Source organism: Netta rufina (assembly GCF_964035555.1).
Source record: "Netta rufina genome assembly, chromosome: 9".
Classification (NCBI taxonomy): domain Eukaryota; kingdom Metazoa; phylum Chordata; class Aves; order Anseriformes; family Anatidae; genus Netta; species Netta rufina.
In genome coordinates, this window is record NC_140132.1 from 23,647,050 (window position 1) to 23,668,854 (window position 21,805).

General features: G+C 35.6%; 1 protein-coding gene across 1 annotated transcript in view; it reads left to right on the forward strand.

Moving 5' to 3' along the window:
• SI (sucrase-isomaltase) overlaps positions 1 to 21,805 on the forward strand; it is a gene marked incomplete at both ends in the record, with an annotated part of 47,770 nt that overhangs the window by 13,286 nt on the left and 12,679 nt on the right. The window contains 26 exons of the mRNA XM_084291897.1: positions 81 to 212; positions 396 to 515; positions 1,987 to 2,100; positions 3,160 to 3,244; positions 4,637 to 4,754; positions 5,118 to 5,289; positions 6,006 to 6,122; positions 6,641 to 6,795; positions 7,287 to 7,371; positions 8,283 to 8,339; positions 8,987 to 9,111; positions 9,515 to 9,603; positions 11,847 to 11,896; positions 12,881 to 13,051; positions 14,003 to 14,152; positions 15,753 to 15,962; positions 16,824 to 16,978; positions 17,426 to 17,594; positions 18,429 to 18,525; positions 18,637 to 18,749; positions 18,844 to 18,969; positions 19,806 to 19,934; positions 20,049 to 20,156; positions 20,433 to 20,495; positions 20,738 to 20,872; positions 21,058 to 21,142. Of these exons, the coding sequence (XP_084148023.1) occupies positions 81 to 212; positions 396 to 515; positions 1,987 to 2,100; positions 3,160 to 3,244; positions 4,637 to 4,754; positions 5,118 to 5,289; positions 6,006 to 6,122; positions 6,641 to 6,795; positions 7,287 to 7,371; positions 8,283 to 8,339; positions 8,987 to 9,111; positions 9,515 to 9,603; positions 11,847 to 11,896; positions 12,881 to 13,051; positions 14,003 to 14,152; positions 15,753 to 15,962; positions 16,824 to 16,978; positions 17,426 to 17,594; positions 18,429 to 18,525; positions 18,637 to 18,749; positions 18,844 to 18,969; positions 19,806 to 19,934; positions 20,049 to 20,156; positions 20,433 to 20,495; positions 20,738 to 20,872; positions 21,058 to 21,142 (3,130 nt within the window). The remainder of the gene's footprint in view (positions 1 to 80; positions 213 to 395; positions 516 to 1,986; positions 2,101 to 3,159; positions 3,245 to 4,636; positions 4,755 to 5,117; positions 5,290 to 6,005; positions 6,123 to 6,640; positions 6,796 to 7,286; positions 7,372 to 8,282; positions 8,340 to 8,986; positions 9,112 to 9,514; positions 9,604 to 11,846; positions 11,897 to 12,880; positions 13,052 to 14,002; positions 14,153 to 15,752; positions 15,963 to 16,823; positions 16,979 to 17,425; positions 17,595 to 18,428; positions 18,526 to 18,636; positions 18,750 to 18,843; positions 18,970 to 19,805; positions 19,935 to 20,048; positions 20,157 to 20,432; positions 20,496 to 20,737; positions 20,873 to 21,057; positions 21,143 to 21,805) is intronic.

Sequence of the window (21,805 nt, forward strand, 5' to 3'; positions counted from 1 at the left end):
TTGTAAAAATATATATATATAAAAAAAAAAGTCTTTACATGTTACTTCACATGTTTAAACTGAAATTTCTTATCTTTCAGGATGCTCAGATCACTGATATTGACTACATGGAGAACAGGAAAGATTTTACATATGACAAAGTGCTGTTTAAAGATCTCCCTACTTTTGCATCTTATCTGCATGGCTTTGGAAAAAAATATATTATCATATTGGTAAGAATTTAAGTATTTCTTTTTGCCTTGTAAATACTATCATTATAGCTATATATCATCATACTTTGCATGTTTTTATGCAATTATTACACTTCCTGCTTAACATTCCACTATAAGTCATGGAGTGTATCTTGTTTTCTTATTATTGTATTGTATTTTATTTTATTTTTTTAACTGTTTTAGGATCCTGCTATTAGCACAGAAAATCTATCTGGCAATATTGAATATAAAACCTACACCAGGGGACAGTCTAAACAAGTCTGGGTTAATCAATCAGATGGAATAACACCATTAATTGGAGAGGTAAACATATTTTTATAAATTTTTAAACATGGTCAGTTTGGCTTAATTTGGTCAGAGGGTTCATTTTAAACTCTCTTCTTCCAGTGAAATTACCAGCCAGTGAGAACCAAGTTTATAAGATCCTACTTAGAATATGGTACATTTCAACCCTTCTTGATTAATTTTTATACATTTTTTTTTTTTTACATTATGTGTGTCTAATTTTGGTACAATCCTGTTTTATATTATACAGCTTTTAAGGAAAAATAAAAGTACATACCCTTTATAGTAGGGGAAAAAAAAGCACTTAGCCCTGCCAACCCACTGAAAATTTATGCAAGAAAAATGATATTGTAATATGCCACTGCTTCATTTGATTTTATCAGGCATATCACAATGAGAAGAACAAAACAGATTATTTATATCTATCTATCTATCTATATGTATGTATGTATGTATGTATGTGTATATATATATATAATTATGGACTTCAGTTAATGTAAATCTGGGATCTGCGGGCTCCAGCTGACAGTAGGCTCACCATGAGCCAACAGTGCAACTTGGTAGTGAAGAGGGCAAACTGTATTCTGGGGTGCATTAAACATGTTATAGACAGCCTGTCAAAAGAGATGATTATCCCACCATATTTAGCATCATCCGAAATACAGTGTACAGTTCTGGGCTCTACAGTTTTGCAAGGATGTTAAGGTATTTGAATGCATCCAGAGAAGAACAAGAACTATGTTTAAAAGATGAAAGAAAATGAAAAGCATGTCCTCTGAGAAGGGGTTGAGGACATTGGGTTTGTTAAGCTTGGATAAGAGGAGGTTGAAGTGTGACCTCACTGCTCTTTATAGCTCGAGTGATGGAAGTGGAGAGGTAGGTGTACTTCTTGTCTCCATGGTGTCTATTGACAAGACACATGGGAATGAGTAAAAGCTGAATGGGGGGAGGTTCATACTAGATATTAGGAAAATCTCCAATTTCCTAATAAAATACCAAGAGGGTTGTGTTACTCTGGAACAGGCTTCCTATGGAGGTGGTTGATATGCAGTGCCTGTCCGTGTTTCAGAGTCACTTGGATGCACTTTGGGTCAGACCCAAAGTAGTCTGACAGTTGGGCTTGATGATCTTTGTAGGTCCCTTCCAACTGCAACTACTCTACTCTACTCTACTCTAGACAACTCTAGACTACTCTACTCTAGACTACTCTAGACTACTTTGATACATATCCTCATATTCTGCCATGTACCGTAAAAGGCATTGAAGAAAAGGCTTAAAAGTGGAAAAAAGGCAGAGAAAATCTAAATAAAAGAATTAAAGAATTTTGGTTTTGTTCACATTTTTTCAATGTTTGGCCTAGACCTGGTTCAAATTATTATCTGGAAAACAGAACAAAACAAAAAAAAAGGAATTTTACTATATTATAAATTTTAATCTTCTTCTAATGCAATAAACAATGTAATCAATTATTTCCTTTTTAATGTTATAGGTGTGGCCAGGGAACACTGTATTTCCAGACTACACCAACCCAGACTGTACCAGCTGGTGGGTGGAAGAATGTAGTTTATTTTATAAAACAGTGCCATATGATGGGATCTGGATTGTAAGTAATTCAGAACTTTCATTTTAAGATAAATGTTTATCAAATTCAGTTTGCATTGAATTTGAAAGGAAAGTTTACTGTTAGTAACCTGAAATCATTGCAGGATGTTCACACCTTTTGCTGTTGGATTTGCAATTCAAATTTGATATCAATTCAAATTTGATATTCAAACTTTCTTCCCTATAGTCTTTTTCTGCTTTTCTGACTTCCTTTTACATAAAAATAAAGAATGTTTTTGAAAGAAAGCAAGAATCTACTGAATATTTGGACATATAGCAAGCTATAACAATTTTAAATTACCCTCTGTGGCAAAGTTATAGTCCTTTAGCTGCTACATGATTGAATGTGTAGCTCTCACTTGTTTTGCTGTGGTTACACCAGGTCAAGCTTTCAAGTGTAGACTGCACAGCTGTCTCACAGAAAGCAAACAATTTGAGTGAAGGAAAATGGTCACTAGACTACAGTGCTTTCCATCCTGACTTTGCTCTCTTCTTTCATTTATGGTTCTCCTTCAGTTAGTGCTGCAGGGTGAAATATGCGTGGAAGAAAGACAGCTAAGTTGGAAAGCATAATGGTTTGGAAAATCTTCTAAAGGAGATGTTTAAGAACATCTAGTCAACTTGTGTATTTTGACAGAAATCACAGCACACATTTGCTGGTTCTGCATTTCTCTTCACACACTCCCTACTTAGGACATTAACTTGACCAATGAGTCGGTCACAGGAACAATGTATACATGAGCACCTCATGTATATGGAGCTTCTTGGAGTTTCATGGAGCTTCTTCTGGAGGGATAAGGTATAGCTCTCACAAAATGATGTTCAACAGAACACAGAATTCCACCCAACAGTGAGACCTGTATAATACAGGAACAGATCGGTTCAATATCCAAGTGCTATCCAAGTGCTATCATTATTACCTAAATGTATGGTACTAGTACTAAGTATTCCTTAAAGGATAACAGAATAGTACATGAAATTTTCTGTTAGGAATACATGGTTGAGGAAACTTTATTACAATCTGAATCTGCGTCTTACTGTCTGCATCTTACCTTTTCAGGACATGAATGAAATATCCAACTTTGTTCAAGGCTCCAATAATGGTTGTGCACAGAATGACTTAAACTATCCTCCATTTACTCCCAGTAAGTCTATCTTTAATCATAGAGAAAAATATTTAAAAGAATGAATTACAAATTACTGTGCAATTGCCTACAAGGAAGCAAAGTGAATTTACTCTAGTTCTTATGGATGGTGTATGAACATTCCAAATGAGAGAAAACATACATATGTCTTGGCTTGATTCAAAAGAGCAGTTTATATGAATCAGGAGAAAATAATGTGTTTTTACCACTTTTCAAATTATTACCGAATATTTTTGCTGCCTTAATTATCCCTGAAAATATATTGATGTTCTTTCACTCAATAGTTTTACATTTATACACAACACTTATATGGAATTCATATTTGCTATTAAGTACTAACTTCAAGAAACCATTGCCATCATATTGTCCAATCATGATTCAGAAATTTAGGGTGCAGCTGTACAGTTCTTCTTTGCATGGGTAAACAGTCAGTTGCAGGACAAATGCAGATGGACCAAGGTTGAATTGTCAGTTTGAGCCAGTGTTTAGTGTGTCATTTTACTGTCAAATTTGGAAGTAAAATATTACTTTCTCTGACCTCAAATACAGATGAATGATTCAAATTAAACAAAAAGTGTTTCCATCTGTTCTATATTGCAACGATTTAGTATCCCCAGTTCTAATTTAAGATGGAAAATAGGCAATGATTACCTGTTAGTTGACTGAAAGTTAAAACTTTAAGTAATTAATTAGCTTTTGGGAGTCTCTTCAGCATTCGCAGGCCCCAGGTAGCTCACAGAGAAAATATGGGTCACTTGTGACCTTACAGGCATAGTCCGCTACCTTACAGTAAAGCGAATATTCAATACAGAGAATGCAGAGTCTGCTTACACCATCTTGTTGCTCTCAGACATATGCTTGGGCTCACAATAAAGCTGACAGTGAGTCCACTTGGGCATAGGTTAATTAAGAAAGGTGCCAGCAGAAAGCACTGGCATGGAAGGGATTAACTGTGGCTACCATTTAATCACACCTATGCAAAGATAAAGTGTTTGAGTTAACTATTTTATGTACTGAACAAATTGATACACATTTTCCATAAGTCTACTAAATTTCAGTCCCTCAGCAAAGCTGCATTTCAGGAGCTGTTTGCAGTAATGCATTATTTTTTTTTTCCTATTTGTTTGTTGATTGTAATGTGGTACACAAAGCTCAAGAGCAGAAAACAGCACAGTTAGAGCAAAGCTGAATAAAACCAGCAGCCAACAAAATAATTGTGTTCTTGTAGTAGTAATAGTGATATTTGTTTAATGCAAACAGTGAATTTGTTTAACAGAAACATTAAAGAAAGAAAGAAAGGCTTTAGTGTCATGAATGTGCACTAAATAAAAGGTTGGAATATTCAGAACCAAAACATGCTTTAAAACTAAAATCTATGTTTCTTTATTGAAGGTATTCTTGATAAACTCATGTTTTCCAAGACACTTTGTATGGATGCAGTACAGAAGTGGGGCAAACACTATGATGTCCACAGTCTTTATGGATATTCAATGGCCATATCAACAAACGAGTAAGGAATGCATCCTAATATCTTTACAAAAAGGTTTCAGGCTCGCATCTTCCAAAATAGCAACTTCTAAATGAACATGATTTCTGGACAAAATTAGACATTATTTAAGCCACTGCAACAAAAGCAAAATCTACTAACTAAAGTTCTGGGTCAGGCATTGGTAGTCAAAGACTTACAGAAGGGTTGTTCAAATTTAACATCTTGAACTTTGCTAAAGGATGCCTGTTTAACGGTAAAGGAGTCCAGGTCTCTGGGATGACCAATTATAGTAAATTAGTCAGTATAAATCTTCTTTATATAAAACTACTGAAACTTCTGTTATCTTTATTCTGTTGTATAGTTCCAGTCTTGTTTCTTTTTCAGGGCCATCAAGACAGTGTTTCCTGGAAAACGAAGCTTCCTGATTTCGAGGTCTACTTTTGTGGGATCTGGAAAGCACACAGGACACTGGCTGGGAGATAACGCAGCAACATGGGAACACATAAAATGGGCGATACCTGGAATGCTGGAATTTAACCTCTTTGGAATTCCTTATGTATGAAATTCTAGTTTGTGACTTCCTTTCAAAACCAATGGAAAAACATTACCTCTTACCTCTGTGACAATGGATTGCCTAATGAAAGGCTATTTATATAACCATCTTAACTCTTCAGCCATGCCTTAATCCTCTTTAGGGATCTTTTTTTTTAACATTTTTATTTTTTTTTTCCAATGACTGATTTTTGGTTTAGGCCATGTATTTTGGTTTCTGTGACTATATGTGTATGGTGAGACGTGCAGGTAACAAACATATATGCCAAGCTACTTGTTACCTCTAGTATTATTATATCCATTAGTGATTCATGTGAAATACTTTGGTGTTTTCCTTTCCATTTTTGAATGAAATGGAAGCATCCATTTATAAGTGAAATGACCAAATTGCTCTTCAAGGTTTAAATTTGTATGATTTGGCGTTGTTTTCCTATTATATGCCTATGAGTACCAAACAGGAAGGTAAGGGTTAGAAAGAAAAAAAGAATGATGGACTGTGCTAGGAGCCAATCAGTTGACCGATTGATTGATTTATTGATTGATTTTGTACAAAGCGTAGTTAAAGGAAGAAAGGTACAAATGTTTTCAATGCATTAGTCACCCTAGCAAAAAAAAAAAAAAAAAAAGGATGAATTGATACGTCCCTTAAATGTTATGTCTTGTGTAGAGATTAGAGGTGTGGTGTACTCTCTATGCAACAAATTCTGCTTTTATTTAAAGATTGGAGCAGATATCTGTGGTTTCTTTGATGACACGACTGAAGAACTTTGCAGGCGGTGGATGCAAGTAGGAGCCTTTTACCCATTTTCCCGGAATCACAATGCTGAAGGATACATAGTAAGTTGTACCTCCTCTTACAAACTGATTTGGATTCCACTGCCACACTTCCTTTGATAGTATCCCTAACGATCATTACCATCACTGGCAATTAGATAGCAGAGCAGTCTGAAACTGGCAGAACCCTGAGCTCCCTTTATAAAATCTTGCCTTCAAAAGATTAAGAGGTTCTGCTTCAGAAGGGTTAGTTTTATGTCCTTGAGGCTTCACAGATTTGGCAGCAGTTTCAGCACCATCAACATCTTCCAGTGAGGGCAAGCACTCACCATCACCCTGATTCTTGGGAGCACCCTTTAGTGTGCACTGGTGTGTGTGCCCAATGAAACCTGGGCTGACCCTGATGTGCTCTCCTCACAGATGGACAAGGAGGGACTGACAGTGCTAAGGGAGACTGGAGCAAGACCTCAAATCCCACCATCTGAAAGGCAGATACTGTGCAGACGCACACCACTGAATTTCAGCTCCCGAATTTCAGGGTATTTCCTGCACAATGCAAATAATGTAATATTTATTTTCAGCCTCAGGATCCAGCTGTGTTTGGAGCTGATTCACTTTTGGTGAAAACCTCCAAACATTACTTGAACATTCGCTACACCTTGCTGCCCTACCTCTACACCCTCTTTTACAAAGCTCATACTCAAGGGAACACGGTTGTACGTCCAGTTTTGCATGAGTAAGTGTACCAAACAGCCTTTGTGATGTTTTTATTAGGAAGAAAGGATTCAGACAGCTTGAATGTTGATAGGAACTATCCAAATAAGTATATAATTTGTGAAAATGCATGTTGGAATATATATAGAGAGAGACAACTTCTGAATTCATGAAATACCATTTTGGAGTAATCAGAAGAGTAATCAGAAACCATCTGTAATTTCTGTATATATGCATATATTATTGTCAGTCACTCTTAAGAGGTGTTATGAAATGTTATTGCCAGCTAATCAAATCACTCTGGGCCATGATCTGTATATTAGAATGTACATTTCCTTACCTGGAAAACTCTTGAACATAACTAGGTCAAGAATATGTCAAGAAAAAGAAGGAATTTTCACCTGACACTTTTCAGTCATGATTCTAGGCAAACAGTACTTTGAAATACTAGGATTACTGATGATGGTCTAGTTCTTCAAAACCAGTTAGTGCTCTGTCTTTCCCAACTCCCAGGTTCTACTCGGATGAAGTGACGTGGGAAGTTGATAGGCAGTTCCTGTGGGGTCCTGGTCTACTTATTTCTGCTGTCCTTGACCCGGTAGGTTTGGCTGTTTGGTGTGTGTCTCATAACCACCTCATGGGGAAGGGGGACTCCTGAAGTCACAAGTTACAACTCCTTTCTCTGGTGGGAGACTACAGCGTAAAATGCCGAAGTTATGTTATTGCTGTTCCTTTATTCTTCTGGTTAGAAAACACCTTCCATTTTTTTTTTTTTTTTGAGCTTTTGTAGTTTGTTTGTCTGACATCTTTGTTATTCAGCTTGAAGATTATAGCTCCTCTGCTGTGTATGTGTATTTCCTCCTGAAATCACATTCGCATTCCCATTTTTTGCTGAACAAGGTGAACCACAAAAATGGGCTCTTCCTATTTCCCAGAGGAGCTCAGGAAATGCCCTCTAGTCCTATTCTGGTCTGAACTCTTCTGGCTTGAGCAGACCTTAAGTGAAGTCATTTCACAAGAAAAATGCAGAGGGACTTGTCTATTAGCTGTAACACAGTTTGTTCTCTAGGGGAAGTATGTTTTTTGCTAGATGATTGTACATATTATTCATTGGTACACCACATTACTGACTGTCTTTGGACTCCTTGCAATTGTAAATTTGTTAGTCTTCTTTCCCTCCCCCTCCTCCCCTTCACTTATCACTTCCAGTGAGAGAGCACACAACATATTTTTGTCACCATTAAAATGGAAAATCTTACACTTTATGTATTAAATCCCATATAACCTATTACATTTTCCATCTCTCGTTTTCCTGGGGAATCAATCATCTGGAGAACCAGTCATCTGGTCTGATACACTGATTCAACTCATCTTTGCATCATCTCAGAATTTCACTCAAAATCAGAGCTTTTCTCATGTCACTTTATATTGTCTTACACCACACAGAAAGTTTAGTCTATTAATTAATTAATTTCAAATATGAGAGATGTTTCTTTATTCATGTTTCAGGGTGTGGATGTAATTCAAGCATATATTCCTGATGCAGTGTGGTATGAGTATGAAACGGTGAGTAAATGCCCAGGATACTAGGGGGTGATTGTCTAAAGGTCTATGAGGTAGAATAAGTTTGTCAGGCCTGCTTCAGTGACAGAGACCTGAAAGAAAGCCTGCAGGGAGGAAATGGTGAGACAAAGGATGAAGTATGGAGGAGGTAAACGCATGAGTCAAAACCTCAAAGAAAGGACATGGAGGCATGGAATATAGTGCAGGGGATGAGAAGGCAGATTGAATAGAAACTTCAGCAAAGACATGCTTGAAGTAAAGTAAAACATTATGATGCATGAGCATTTGTGATTTTTCTTTATTAATCTCATTTCTGCAAATAAGTTTCCCACTGCTGTAATGATCCTTTGATCCTTTTGGCGGGTGTAAAAAAAAAAAAAAAAAAAAAAAAAGGCTTTGCTCACATCTGATGTCCCGACAGCCCAACAGGAGCTGCTGTCTGTGTTGACTGACCCAAAACTAAGCACTGTGAGGTGTTGATTTATATAACATATTGATATATGGTTATTTTATTTTTTGGGCCCAGTGTCACATAGATATTTACCTAAATTCAACCTCCTCTGAAAGGAAAAGTTAGAATGAATGCTGTCTTAAATCATGAGTTTAATAGCAGTGAGTAATGCCCGTTCTTTTACATCCCTGTCAATAAGGGGGCAAAAATACCAATCAGAAAACAGTGGACTGATTTGTACCTGCCAGCAGACAAACTGGGGCTCCATTTGAGAGGAGGCTACATTTACCCTACACAACAACCAGCTCCCACGACATCTGAGAGGTATGCTTCCAAACCAAATGCTTTCACCATTAGATTAATTTGAAGTATAATTTCAAGAATGGGCTCAGGACTGTCAAGTTACAAATCAGTAGCAGCCCATCCAATTTAGCACTCTTACTTTGAGACTTAGAAACAACAGTGAACAACAACTCACTTCTGCTACTGTTTACATATATAGGGAATGATTTATTAATGGTTTATTTGCATAATATTTTGTCAACTTGTCATGTATTTTAATCCATTTCCCTGAAAATAAAGATGACCAAGGACTAATCTAAGACAACTCCCCAAACATTGTAACTCTTCCAATTACTGCATTCTTAGCATGAACAGGAAGGATTTGTTAAGACTGTCTCGGTAGCTGTCTAGATACATGTAAGACAGAATGCCTTTCTTTTGATAGTCGCAAGAATCCAATGGGACTTATAATTGCCCTGGATGATGACAATAAAGCTTACGGGGACTTGTTCTGGGATGATGGAGAATCTACAGGTGAGCAGCTATCAATACTGAAATAAGTACGATAAACCAAACTTAAATACACTTACAGACTTCAATCCTCCAGCTCATTTTATGGAGCAAGAATAAGCTATTGTGGACATTGTTACAACCTATTAATAGTTACTCATATATCATGACTTTTTGATCATTTTTAAGTGAAAAAAAATGTTATTTAGTTAGTCTTCCTTTTTTATTTTTTCTATTATTTTCACCCCATGTTTTCACTGTGGCCACAAATATGTTAAGGTTTGGTACATTAGCACGCTGACTGTTAAACTGCAGTGTCAAGATTGATATATATTCTGGTATAGATCCAAATTAGTTTCAATGGGTGCAAGAATGTACATAATTAGTGTTGGACACTACAAACAGGTAGAAAATTAAAAAGTAGTAATTTTTTTAACTCTCTGGAGTTATTTAAATTACTTGTGAAAACAGTCAAGATTCTGTCAACTCAAAGATACAGTACTGAAGCCAAAATATTTCATGCCATCTGGTTCCCACAGCACACCGGTGCACGAGCACACAAGTAAGCATGTACAGGCTATATTTGACATGTTGCCAACCTCGCCTTTGCAAAAGCAATCAGGGAAGTTGTTTCCCCTGGGACAGTCACTATAATTATGCCAAAGCCTGTCAACTTCATCTCTTGTGGTGAACTGGCATTGATAAATCTTACCTACAGAAAATGCCAGAAAGTAATCTATTTGTGCTCCACAGGTAAATGTGATGGCAATCCTAGAAAATCTGTTGGAATGAGAAAAACTTCATGCATTCGAATTGTAGGACTCCCTTCTATTATTTTAACTGTGCCAATTGTATCTCAGAAAAAAAACTTCGAAGCATCTAGTTTTCTTTAGATTTTTGTGAAAGTTTGGGATGCTTTTAAGAAATAGAGCTTTGATTTGGCTGATTATTGCAGCAGTAAATATTGAAGGCCTTGGGTGGCTGCTGATATGACAGCCGTATGTACTGCTTTGTCAAGATCTAAAATAACAAAGCTGTTATTGTACTCTCTTCTGTTGAGAAACAAAACAATAAAACATCTTGTGATTCTATTTCCTGGCCAAAACTTTCAGGTTGCAGAGAAACAGTTTACAATTTGCTCACAGTTACGTTTTCTCATATGGAAAAATGTAACAGATTGTTGTGGTCAATTTTTGTATTTATTTATTTTTTCCTGGTGGTGTGGTGTTTCCTCTTTTATGTTTCCATGGCATACATTATTAACATTACAGTCATTTTCTGCACAAAATACTTACTTTGTATATTTTGATGGATTCACTTTGAACCATAAATCTACATTTAAGAAGATACATACGAATAATAAAAAAAAAAAAAAAAAAATTATCCGTACATTTTAGAGACATTTAATTAAAAGTTTTTGGAAAATTTTGTAAATTAGATCTCCTGGCCTAATCCAAAGAAGTTTAGGAGAACTGTCTCATCATCAAAGAGATGATAGTAAGGTCAAAATGGAAATCTGTTGGATGGAGCTTGTAGTGAACATTTCACTTGGCTAACTTGTTTTTACCTGCAAAATGAGAATGTGCAGAGAAAGCATAGCAAGTCATGTTACTTTGGCATACACTTATTCTATAGTCATATTAATGTATATATAGTTTACATTCCTTCATTCCTATGGAGAGAGAGTTGTTGGCCAGCGTATGATTTCCTGGTGTTATAGCAGATCTGCAGCGAGTAATCATGCACTTTGTAGCTTTGGTGCCCTACAATCTGCCTACAAATTTCACTCTTCTGGGCAAATGTAGAAAAATAGGATACCATAAGACAGCAGCAAGAAAAATTACAAGTCTAGAAAATAGGTCTCATGGAAAAAGTTATGTGATCTAAATAGAAAGATGAGAGGAAGTACTAAATACTATAGAGATTTTGAAGATGATAAACACTTTTTCAAGGGCAAAAAAACTCCCACTTGGACAATAAACAGAAATAGTGAATGTTTCTATTGTTTCCTGTTAGAAACAGGAATCCTCTACAGCAATGGTTAAAATAATGAATCTTCAATTCTGAGCTATATGCAGGTTTTTAAAGAATACAAAATAAGTGTAAGGTCTTCAAAACAAGGTGAAACCAACAGTAATTTGTACATGATTTGTTCAGAGCATCTTCTGAATGTCTTTATGATAATTAGTAATTGATTGGTGACACAGTCTTGGTTCATATGCATTCTTTTCTGGACTGCAAGTGTAACTTATTTCCTTTCCTAACAGGCACACTTGACAATAAAAACTACATTTACTATGAGTTTAACGTTTCTGATGTAAGTATTCTCTTTTAAATGATTATATTTTCATCTGTTGTTATTATCAGAAAGTATTGTCAAAGGGCATTCTTTTCTCCCTCCTTATTCTCCTGTAATATTTGCTGAGAAGTAAAGTGTTTGACAAAGTCACAGAGGAGTCATTTCAAAAATAATGTAATTTAAATGGGATGAAAGTCTTTTAGTTGTCTTTTCCTCCCCTAATTAACTTCAGTGTCTAAAGAACTCTTAATTCCCTTCACTTCATAAACTCAACACTAATGTTTATTGAGTGAGAGAACTATAAAACATCGGAGGCAGTTAAAACAGTGCCAGGAAGGAGGTGGATATGTTTGTGATTCTGAAAAATTGTGAAATGGAAAAAAAAATAAATCTGGGATACTGAAAAAGTGTAGCTGAATGTCTCTAAAAGAGGGAGAAGACCTATATCCTGTTTGAACCTACACCATCTGCTTCATGATTAATTTTCTATTCCATTTTGTCCAGAGATATCATATGATCAGGATGTCAAGTAATATGCTAAAGTATTCTTTTGTATAATGATAATAATATCTCTGAAATGTATTCTTTCCCTTACCATGGTGAAACAACAAGGTAACAAGTGAGAGAAGATGCATAGGCACAATGCATAGGGTAGAAGCACAGGAACAGAAGTGAGAACCATGTCTTTATATATGCCTATATATCTATTATATTTAATCGTATAGAATCATAGAATCAGTTGTAGGTAAGAAACTTTAGTTACTCTAGGAGTTTGAAAGTCTTGTAGCCAAAAGCATTAGTTTCTTCCTGTAACAAAGAAGAAAGAAGTATGATGATAACAACAAGCAGGATAATAGTTAATATGTTAAGAAAACAGTATTGGCTTTCTTTATACCATGCTATGAAGAGCTAATGAGAAAAATGAATTGGTAGGTCAGGAGAACCTTGGACCATTTTTATTTTATTTTTTTATAATAGGCTGATGACTACCTTATTTTTCAGAATATTCTACAAATGAATGTCATAAACAATGGTTATGTTGATCCAAACAACCTGAAGTTTGAAGAAATCAAAATTCTGGGAGTGCTCCAGGAAATAACAGAACTTAAAGTCACTCAGAACAATGTTCTGCAACCTTCTTTACATAATATCACCTACTATCCTTCAGATAAGGTAAATTATAACAGTTAAATGTTATAGTGGAAGTGCATCAATTGGATTTTATACATTGTAAAGGATAGTCCTCTGTACTAATACTGTTTCACCAGAATTCATTGTATGCCTGAATGCATGTGCAATTACATTAAACTAAGCTGTATAGGAAGAGCATCTAAGTTATGCTCTCAGACCCTCAAAATGACATGATGTTTAGTTGTGCGCTTATTCCCACAACAACATTTCATGTGTCAGAGGAATACCTTTGTGATTTGGTTTGACGTTGAAGGAGGGTGAAAATTCTTACCTTCTTGCCATTGAGCATTAGTTTATTGATTTTTATGTATTTATCTTTGAACAAAATAAAGTGCCCTTTTTGAACCTCCTGTATCTATCTGTACAGCATTTTTCACAGCATGAGTAGTGGTAGTCAGCAATACAGTGCATTTATGTAGTAAGTGAATATGCTGCTGGTAGTGGGGAGCTTTCATAGAAGTGCTTTTGCGCACTAAGGATTGCACTGACATTGATTTGAATCTGCTTTGAACATGCATTGTATACACTCTTTAATTATTACATGCACTTGTGTTACCTGTTATCTAAGTAACTGACTCAAAATCAAAATATTTTAACCTTTTCTGACCTCTTGCAATCATATTTCAAAAGGTGAGGGAGCTGTGCCCTTGTCTTTATTCCTGTGTGCTTCCAGAGAAACCATGAGATTGGATCCATTTTCAATTTATTTATTTATTTATTTTTAGGTTTATCTTCTTATTTTCAGATGTCATTTGTAAGAATTTCAGCTGTGTACATTTATAAAAGTAAGATTATATCAAACGTCATGGGACAGTTTTTTGTGAGATGCCATGTGCAAAATGCATTGTTTCTGAGGAATGGTTTCTCTACTAACTGAAGGAAAGATTGATCTGATGTAAGCTTTAATAAGTATTTATTCTGTAATATTTGTAGGTTGTTCATATAACAGGACTTCAGCTTGAACTGGGAAAATCCTACACACTGCAATGGACTCAACAAGCAAGTATCAATGAAAGGTTTGATTGTTATCCCAATCAGAATTCAACAAAAGAAAAATGTGAACAACTTGGCTGTGTCTGGGAGGTAAGCAAAAATGATTTCTCTTAAATGGTCATGACAGAAACATTTCCAGAATCACACCTTTCTCTCCATTGTGGTTACAGTGGAAAAAGTAGTCAGGCAGATTTGTCAGACATAATTAGTATGGGGGCACTGCCATCAACTGACCTGTACTAGGAATTTTATTTACTTCAATGAAACTAAGGTAGTTAGCAACAATGTAAGTTCTTTCTAAGTGTATCAGTAGTTCAGGTAAAACGTGGTATTCTTTTCAAGACAGTAAGAAATAATAACAGTTGGAAAAAAAGAAGAGCAAAACAGAACAGAATAGAGCATCTTTAACTACTGCCTCTTTTGCTTCACTGGCACCTGCAAGACTCACCCCTTTTGTCTCACCTTCAGAGTCACTGAAGCACATTTTAAGCAATAAATAAATAAATAAATAAAATAATAATAATAAAAAATCCTTTAGATTGTTTGAGACAAAACCCCTGAATCCCCTGGATATTATAACTCATATGCAAACTAAATTGTTCATATCTCTGTTGATACTTATGTATCAATAATGACTGACATACAATTATTTATTACACAGTTTCATTGATAGATATCTTACGACTACAAACATGCAGGAGCTCTCTGCCTTGGTGGGGTTGATCTTTAAAGAGTATCTCCAGCTGAATTACTCCTTGGTCCTATAAATCTAAATTCTATAGCCTGGACATATCTACTAAATATGAAGACAAAATTATCTGTTAGCTGTCCCTGAAACAGCAACAGCTAAATTAGGTGAAGTTCCCTGAATCTGTGGCATTCTTAAGAAGATTCTTTTTGCAATTTTGGATATTTGGAAATGTCTTTTCATGTGAAATCAAACTCTGGTTGTGTTATGGACTCTGTATGTTTTAAACACTTGCTCAAGTTGAAAGGTGCTTTGATTTTGATAATGACAGATGAATAAATATTCATTAGCAGCTCAGATGTGAGGAGCAGGCATAGCTTCATTAGAACAACTAGACAAGATTAATGACAAGTATGCAGAGGTGGAAGTCTAATGCATTAACCTACGTCAGTTTATCTAATCTCAGAATACCTAGTCTGAGTGTTTCTGTTGAATTATAGCAGGAAACTGAAAGTAATTTTGACCTTACTATCAGGAGATCTTTGACACATAGGATGTAATTCTCAGCGGATATTTTAGGGATAATTTATACGACTAAAGATATATGCAATCCAATGGAAAGGCCTGGTCTGCTGTTACCTGAATATCTAATGTGGCTTTGGCACATCCTCTTGAAGGCTGATGGAGACTAGAGGACAACAGGATTAGGAGGGAGGAACTTCTGAGAATTTCAGTAGGCCAAGACTCAGCCATGTTTCAGGATTCAGCAGAAGATCACAGATACAGGGAATTTAAATCCATCTTCATTGTGCATGGGCTCAATTTTCTGATTGAATTATTTGTACAGGCTTCTTTATTGTTTAGTAGTTGTATTAATTTTTCCCTAAATTTCTACATTTGACAGCTACCTGATAAAAATGGTAGCTTTGGATCTCAGGCTGATAGTATGAAATACAATAGGCCAGCATCACTCACTAACCTGCAACCTATTGTCATTTGCAGCAATCACCATCAAACCCAGATAGTCCATCCTGCTATTACAACTCTGACAACGCTTACTCTGTTGATGGAGTAGAATACTCCTCATCAGGTTTGGTAGCTAACCTGACCTTAAACAGCACCAATGCCAGAGCTAATGAGAAGTACACCGAACCAATTGGTACGCTGCGCTTGGAGGTTAAATATCATAGCAACCACATGCTGCAATTTAAGGTAATTTCAGGCAAGAGTTTTGTAGTTTGTAATGTCCCATTGTTCAAAATAGTTCTGTTTACATAAATTACATAAATGTTAAGGTTTTGTAGACCAGGCCATGCTGGTTTTTTGTTTGCTTGTTTGTTTGTTTTTGTCCTATAAGTCTGTGCTAGAATTTACAATGAAGTTATATGAATCAAAGTTATAATGTCAATGTATATCTCTAATGTCAGACAGAAACTCTGGAACTAAAGACATTATTTTAGTATACAGGTAAATTATGCTGTAAGCATAATTGTGATTTTAATATTTACTTTTGCATTAATTCTTCCACCTGTGTTCTAATTTTTTTAATGCCCTACTGTTTAGACTATCATTTGCTACTTTGCATTTAATAAGACTGAAATAAACGTGATGATGTGATGCACAAAATGTGCATCAAGAAGTAAGCTGTGTGAGCTTACAGAATAAAGAAAACTTAAAAAGGAATCTCTTTTTCTGAGTTGTCTAAAAAATTACTAAAAGATTAATCAGAAAGGTATTTACCACACACATATATGTCTATATTTAAAATATTTAAAACATGTAAAATATCAATAAAATTTCAAATATAGATATAGACTTTGAATTAACAGATTTAAATAATTAACCAGACATTAATGATCTGCATTTCAATCCTTAAGCGTGTTTTTTTGTTTGTTTTTCACAAATACTGTGAAAGAATTGGAGCAAAAATATATGTTGAAAGAAAATACTCAGCTTGGCAAAAGTATTCAATAATTTACTGTTTTAATTTTAACTAATTCTCAATTCCTATACTATAGGTAAGATTTCAAACAACTCATTGAAATGAATTAATTTTCATTTTTTTCTTTCTAGATTTATGATTATCAGAATGCACGATATGAGGTTCCTGTACCATTAAATCTCCCAAGCTCCCCAGTGAATACAAACGAGAACCTACTCTATGAAGTATCAGTTCAGAGAAAACCATTTGGTATACAGGTTCGGCGCAAAAGCACAGGGACAGTCATGTAAGCCATATTCAATCTATTTTATTTCATTTATTTTTGCTAGCTTTTTTCATCCCAAACCATTTTCTTCATATTTTTAAATACCTCAAGACGAGTGTTTTTTTATCCTTCCCACAAAATGGCACTGTCTGCTAAATGCCAGGTGAAGCTCTATCAGAGATGGCTTCACCATTGCATTGTATGAGAACACTCACCAGGGAAAGGATGGAGAAGGTACCGTGAGCAATATCTATTTTCTCACCTTTACAGTTTTTCCCCCTGTCACTGTAGTCTGACATTTGCTCAGTCCTATGTCACATGAGGAAGTGCAGAACATAAGAAATTATTTTTCAGCCTAAAAGAAGTGTCTTCCAGTGAAACATGTCACTAAAGACTGCTATATTCTTTAAATTTATATTTCTTTATATTTATATATTTTAAAATATTTTTATTTTCTTTCTACTTTAGCTGGGATTCACAGCTGCCTACCTTCACATTCAGTGACATGTTCATTCAGATTTCTACCCGCTTGGCATCCCAATATATATATGGATTTGGAGAAACCGAGCACACCATGTTTCGACGCAACATGAGCTGGCACACCTGGGGAATGTTCACAAGGGACCAGGCTCCTACTGTAAGTAGAAATGAACCTAATGTGCAGAAATGTTCAACAGTACTTTAAAGTCCAGTGAATGTCTGCTGGTACTGGACACACTTATTTGCTATGAATGTATTTATTGAGACTTATAATTTGGACAGTGTTTCAATGGCAATGGTCTTCTCTAAGCCTATTTTTGCTTTGTGACCAGCAAAACCAAATGTGTAGAGCTCAGGCTCTAAGTCAGATGAATATGGCTTAGAAGTCACAGCCCAGTGCTCCTTTATTATGCTTCCTAAAAAATTATTCTGAAAGATGGAAATGTATGAGGAAGTTTTGGGGTTCAATTAGTGCTTAGAGGGGTAAATCAGAAACCTTATGTCGGTGCATATATGAGTGCTATTTCCTACAAGATAACACAATGTTGGCAATTTTCAGGGAATGACCAGTGAAATAGTGGCAGTTTATTACACCTATAACTTCTGGTTCAGATTTCAATATATTGAAATATATTGAAAAATAACATAATCTCCTGATCATATAGATAGATGTCTGCTACTGCTGGAAAAAAAGAGAAAATTTTGTCCTGGGAAAGCTCTTTCTTATTAGTGAGTTTTAAAGGCAGTAGTACCTTTGCTTTCCTTCATGCTTGGTCACTCTGAACAAGACAGACTCCAGTTGTCAAACTGAAATTGATTTTCTGTAGGTGTGTTTTGTAGGTGTGTAGGTTATAAGTGTATACTTCTGAAGCTTTTTGTTATAGATTTGGAAGTTGTGTGTCTCATCTTTTACTAATACTTTTTAAATAGATGTAAACGGGTCATTGCTTGTGATGCTTCCACTTTAGAAATTATTTTATTTTGTTTGCAGTATAAGTTGAATTCCTATGGTTATCAGCCATTTTACATGGCTCTTGAAGAAGACGGCAATGCCCATGGAGTTCTCTTGCTTAACAGCAATGCAATGGGTAAGAAAATCTTCATTTTATTTTCTCGATGTGTTTTATTTTTATGTTCAGTGGTTTGCAATAGCTGCTAATCCAGGCATCCTTTTCTCATTTCACTTTCCCCATTTCTAGATGTGACATTCCAGCCAACCCCTGCCCTGACATACCGCACCATTGGAGGAATTCTTGACTTTTACATGGTTTTGGGCCCAACACCAGAACTTGTTGTTCAAGAGTACACTGCAGTAGGATTCTTACCCTATTACAAACTAGCACTTTTTGGTGGACTGGTTGGTTGTTTTTCACCTATTCACCACAAATACTCTTTCTTATTTCTAGCTGATTGGACGACCAGTGATGCCACCCTACTGGTCCTTGGGATTCCAGTTGTGCCGCTATGGATACAGGAACGACAGTGAAATTTCCCAGCTGGTGGAGGAAATGAAGGCAGCTAACATTCCCTATGTACGCTGGTAGCACTTAACATTTGAGTTCATGTCTGAATTTCTGGCTTCAGAGTACCAGTTAAGATCCTTTAAACACACACAAAACAAAACAAACAAACAAAAAAACCCACCCCACTACTGTGGTAGAGAGGAGCAAACTCTATTTTATGCCATAGCTGAATATCTCTGCATGCTAAATGTAGAATGTTAAATGTGGTTTTGTTAAATGGTCATGTTAAATGTGTTTTTTAGGCTGCTTTATATTATCTTTTAATCATTCATAACAAAGAAGCACTCAGATGTCTCTCACCATGCTGACTATGAAGGAGCAGTGATAAACAGGAAAAGCAAGGAGGAAAGAAATAATGCAGCATCATTTCAATTGGATATTGCTCTATGTCGGGTCAGCTGTGTTTTGGCACAGTCTGTTTTTGTGAAAGGAGCAAAAACACATAGGTCAAACAAAGTTATAGAATAGAATAGTTCAGTTGGAAGTGACTTTCAAAGATCATCTAGTCCAATTGCTTGAACACTTCAGAGTTAAACAAAAGTTAAAACATTAATGAGGCCAATGCCCAATTGCCTCTTGAGCACTGACAACCCTGGGATATCAAACACCTCTCTAGGAAGCCTGCTGTCAACCAGAACCCCCAGATCCCTTTCTGCTGAGCTGCTCTCTAGCCACTTGTCTCCCAGTCTGTACCTGTGTCTGGCATTACTTTGTTGCAATAGTTTAAATTGATTGTTACTTAGCAGATGTTCTATAAATATGTATTTGAGGGAAAAAAAAAAAAAAAAAAAAAAAGGAAATAAAAAGAAAATGTTTTTTTTCTTCATTGCTTTTGTGAATTGCAGGATGTCCAATATGTAGATATTGACCATATGGAACGGCAACTGGATTTCACTCTTGGTGCACGCTTTCAGGGATTACCAGCTCTAATTAAAAAAATAAAAGCAGAAGGAATGAGATTCATCATTATCCTGGTCAGTTTGGCATACTTTTTTAAATTCGTCATTGCAGAATTAAGAATATATATAACAGCATTTCTAAACTTATTTTTTCAGCATAAAGCAAAAGTTTGTTACATTTCATTTTAGGATCCAACTATCTCTGGAAATGAAACTGATTATCTTACGTTCTCGAGAGGTGTAGAAGACGATGTCTTCATCAAGTGGCCGAATACCAGTGACATTATATATTCCAAGGTACTATTCCTAGAAAATGTATGACCGTAGAGGTATGCCATATGCAAGTGAGCATCATGTCAGCTTAGACTTCAGTGCTATTCATAGGCACAGTCTGCTAACATTATGTTCATGCCTAAATGTAAATGATACATTGAATAAATACTGGAAACTGAATTGTCTTGAGTTTATGCTGTCATTTGTAGTAGCAGGTAAGAATTGTTATATCTTTCTGTTGCTGGTGCTCAGTTATATTCAGCGTGGTTTAATTATTTCAAAATGTTCTTTGTCCTATAGGTCTGGCCATTTCTTCCCAATGTTACAGTCAATGAGTCACTTCCTGAGCAAACTCAAATACGGGTAAATATTTGTACAGTTTGGCTATTGTCTCAAATATAGAGGGAGAAGCACATTATTTAAGAAAAATAGCAGCAAACTAGTTGATAAAATCTCATGTCAGAAATAAGATGCAGAAAACGGCCAGCCTTCCTAACAAAGTAAAATCAGAAAACAAGTAATTATTTTTTGTTTTAGAAAATTCCAGCATTTTATCAATGGGATGCTTCCAGTGCTCTATCTTTTCTATTTTCCTATTTTTACAGCTCTATGGAGCACATGCAGCTTTCCCAGACTTCTTACGCAATTCCACAGTGGAGTGGTGGAAGAGAGAAATCATGGAGTTCTACGACAATCCCCGTAACAACTCACTAAGTGTTAAGTTTGATGGCCTGTGGATTGTAAGTGTAGAAATGTGTCTGATTTTTGGTGTGAATGTGTGTCAAGCATGTGTGGTGCTGCAGACTGAGACTGCAGCTGCAAGGGTTCTCAAGGGCATCTACAATACAGCTTGTTTGTAATTTAGAATTTAGTGTATCTTGTATGATTGAAGAAAATACAATCAGGTTTTGCTCTATATTTTTAGGACATGAATGAACCGGCAACTTTTTATAATGGCGCCCTTGAAGGCTGTAGAGATGACCTCCTTAATTACCCACCATACATTCCTCGTAAGTCTGATTAGTCCATGAAATGGCGTTAGGACATTCTCACTACTATGAAATTTCTTACATATTGGTACACGTGGCATGAATTCCTATATTTAGGTATATTAAACCACAACTAAACTCCTAACTGAAAGTGTCCCTTCTTTTCCAAGAATATAAGCACACAAATAATATATTTTTTAGAATGAGCAGTAATGGCACTTCTAAAAACTAAAGTTATTCATAGTTATGTGACTACATATAGATTTTGATCCCTATTTTATATGTAGGTGCTTTGTTTTAGACACGGTAGAGAATGTAGTCTCTCTTCTGCAGTTCTCTCTGATGAATAACGCGATTAACTGAAAATTCAAAAACTATTCCTGTCTCTCCTCTCATTAGCATTTTTCTATACAGTAAAATACCTGAAACACTTGACTAGCATTTATCTATACATAAAAATAATTGACATTCTTAACTTGGCTTTACTCAAGTGCTGGTATAAGGCAGTACAACTCAGTAAATATTAACATTCATCATTCATTGCTCTGCTATTCTGCTATTAGAGTTGCTTACTGTTGCTTACTGTGGTCTTCAGATATAAATAGGTTCTCAGAATCATCAGGAAGTTAATATTCAGGCATAGGCCTTAACCAGCACATTCACTACCCAACCCAATTTATGTTT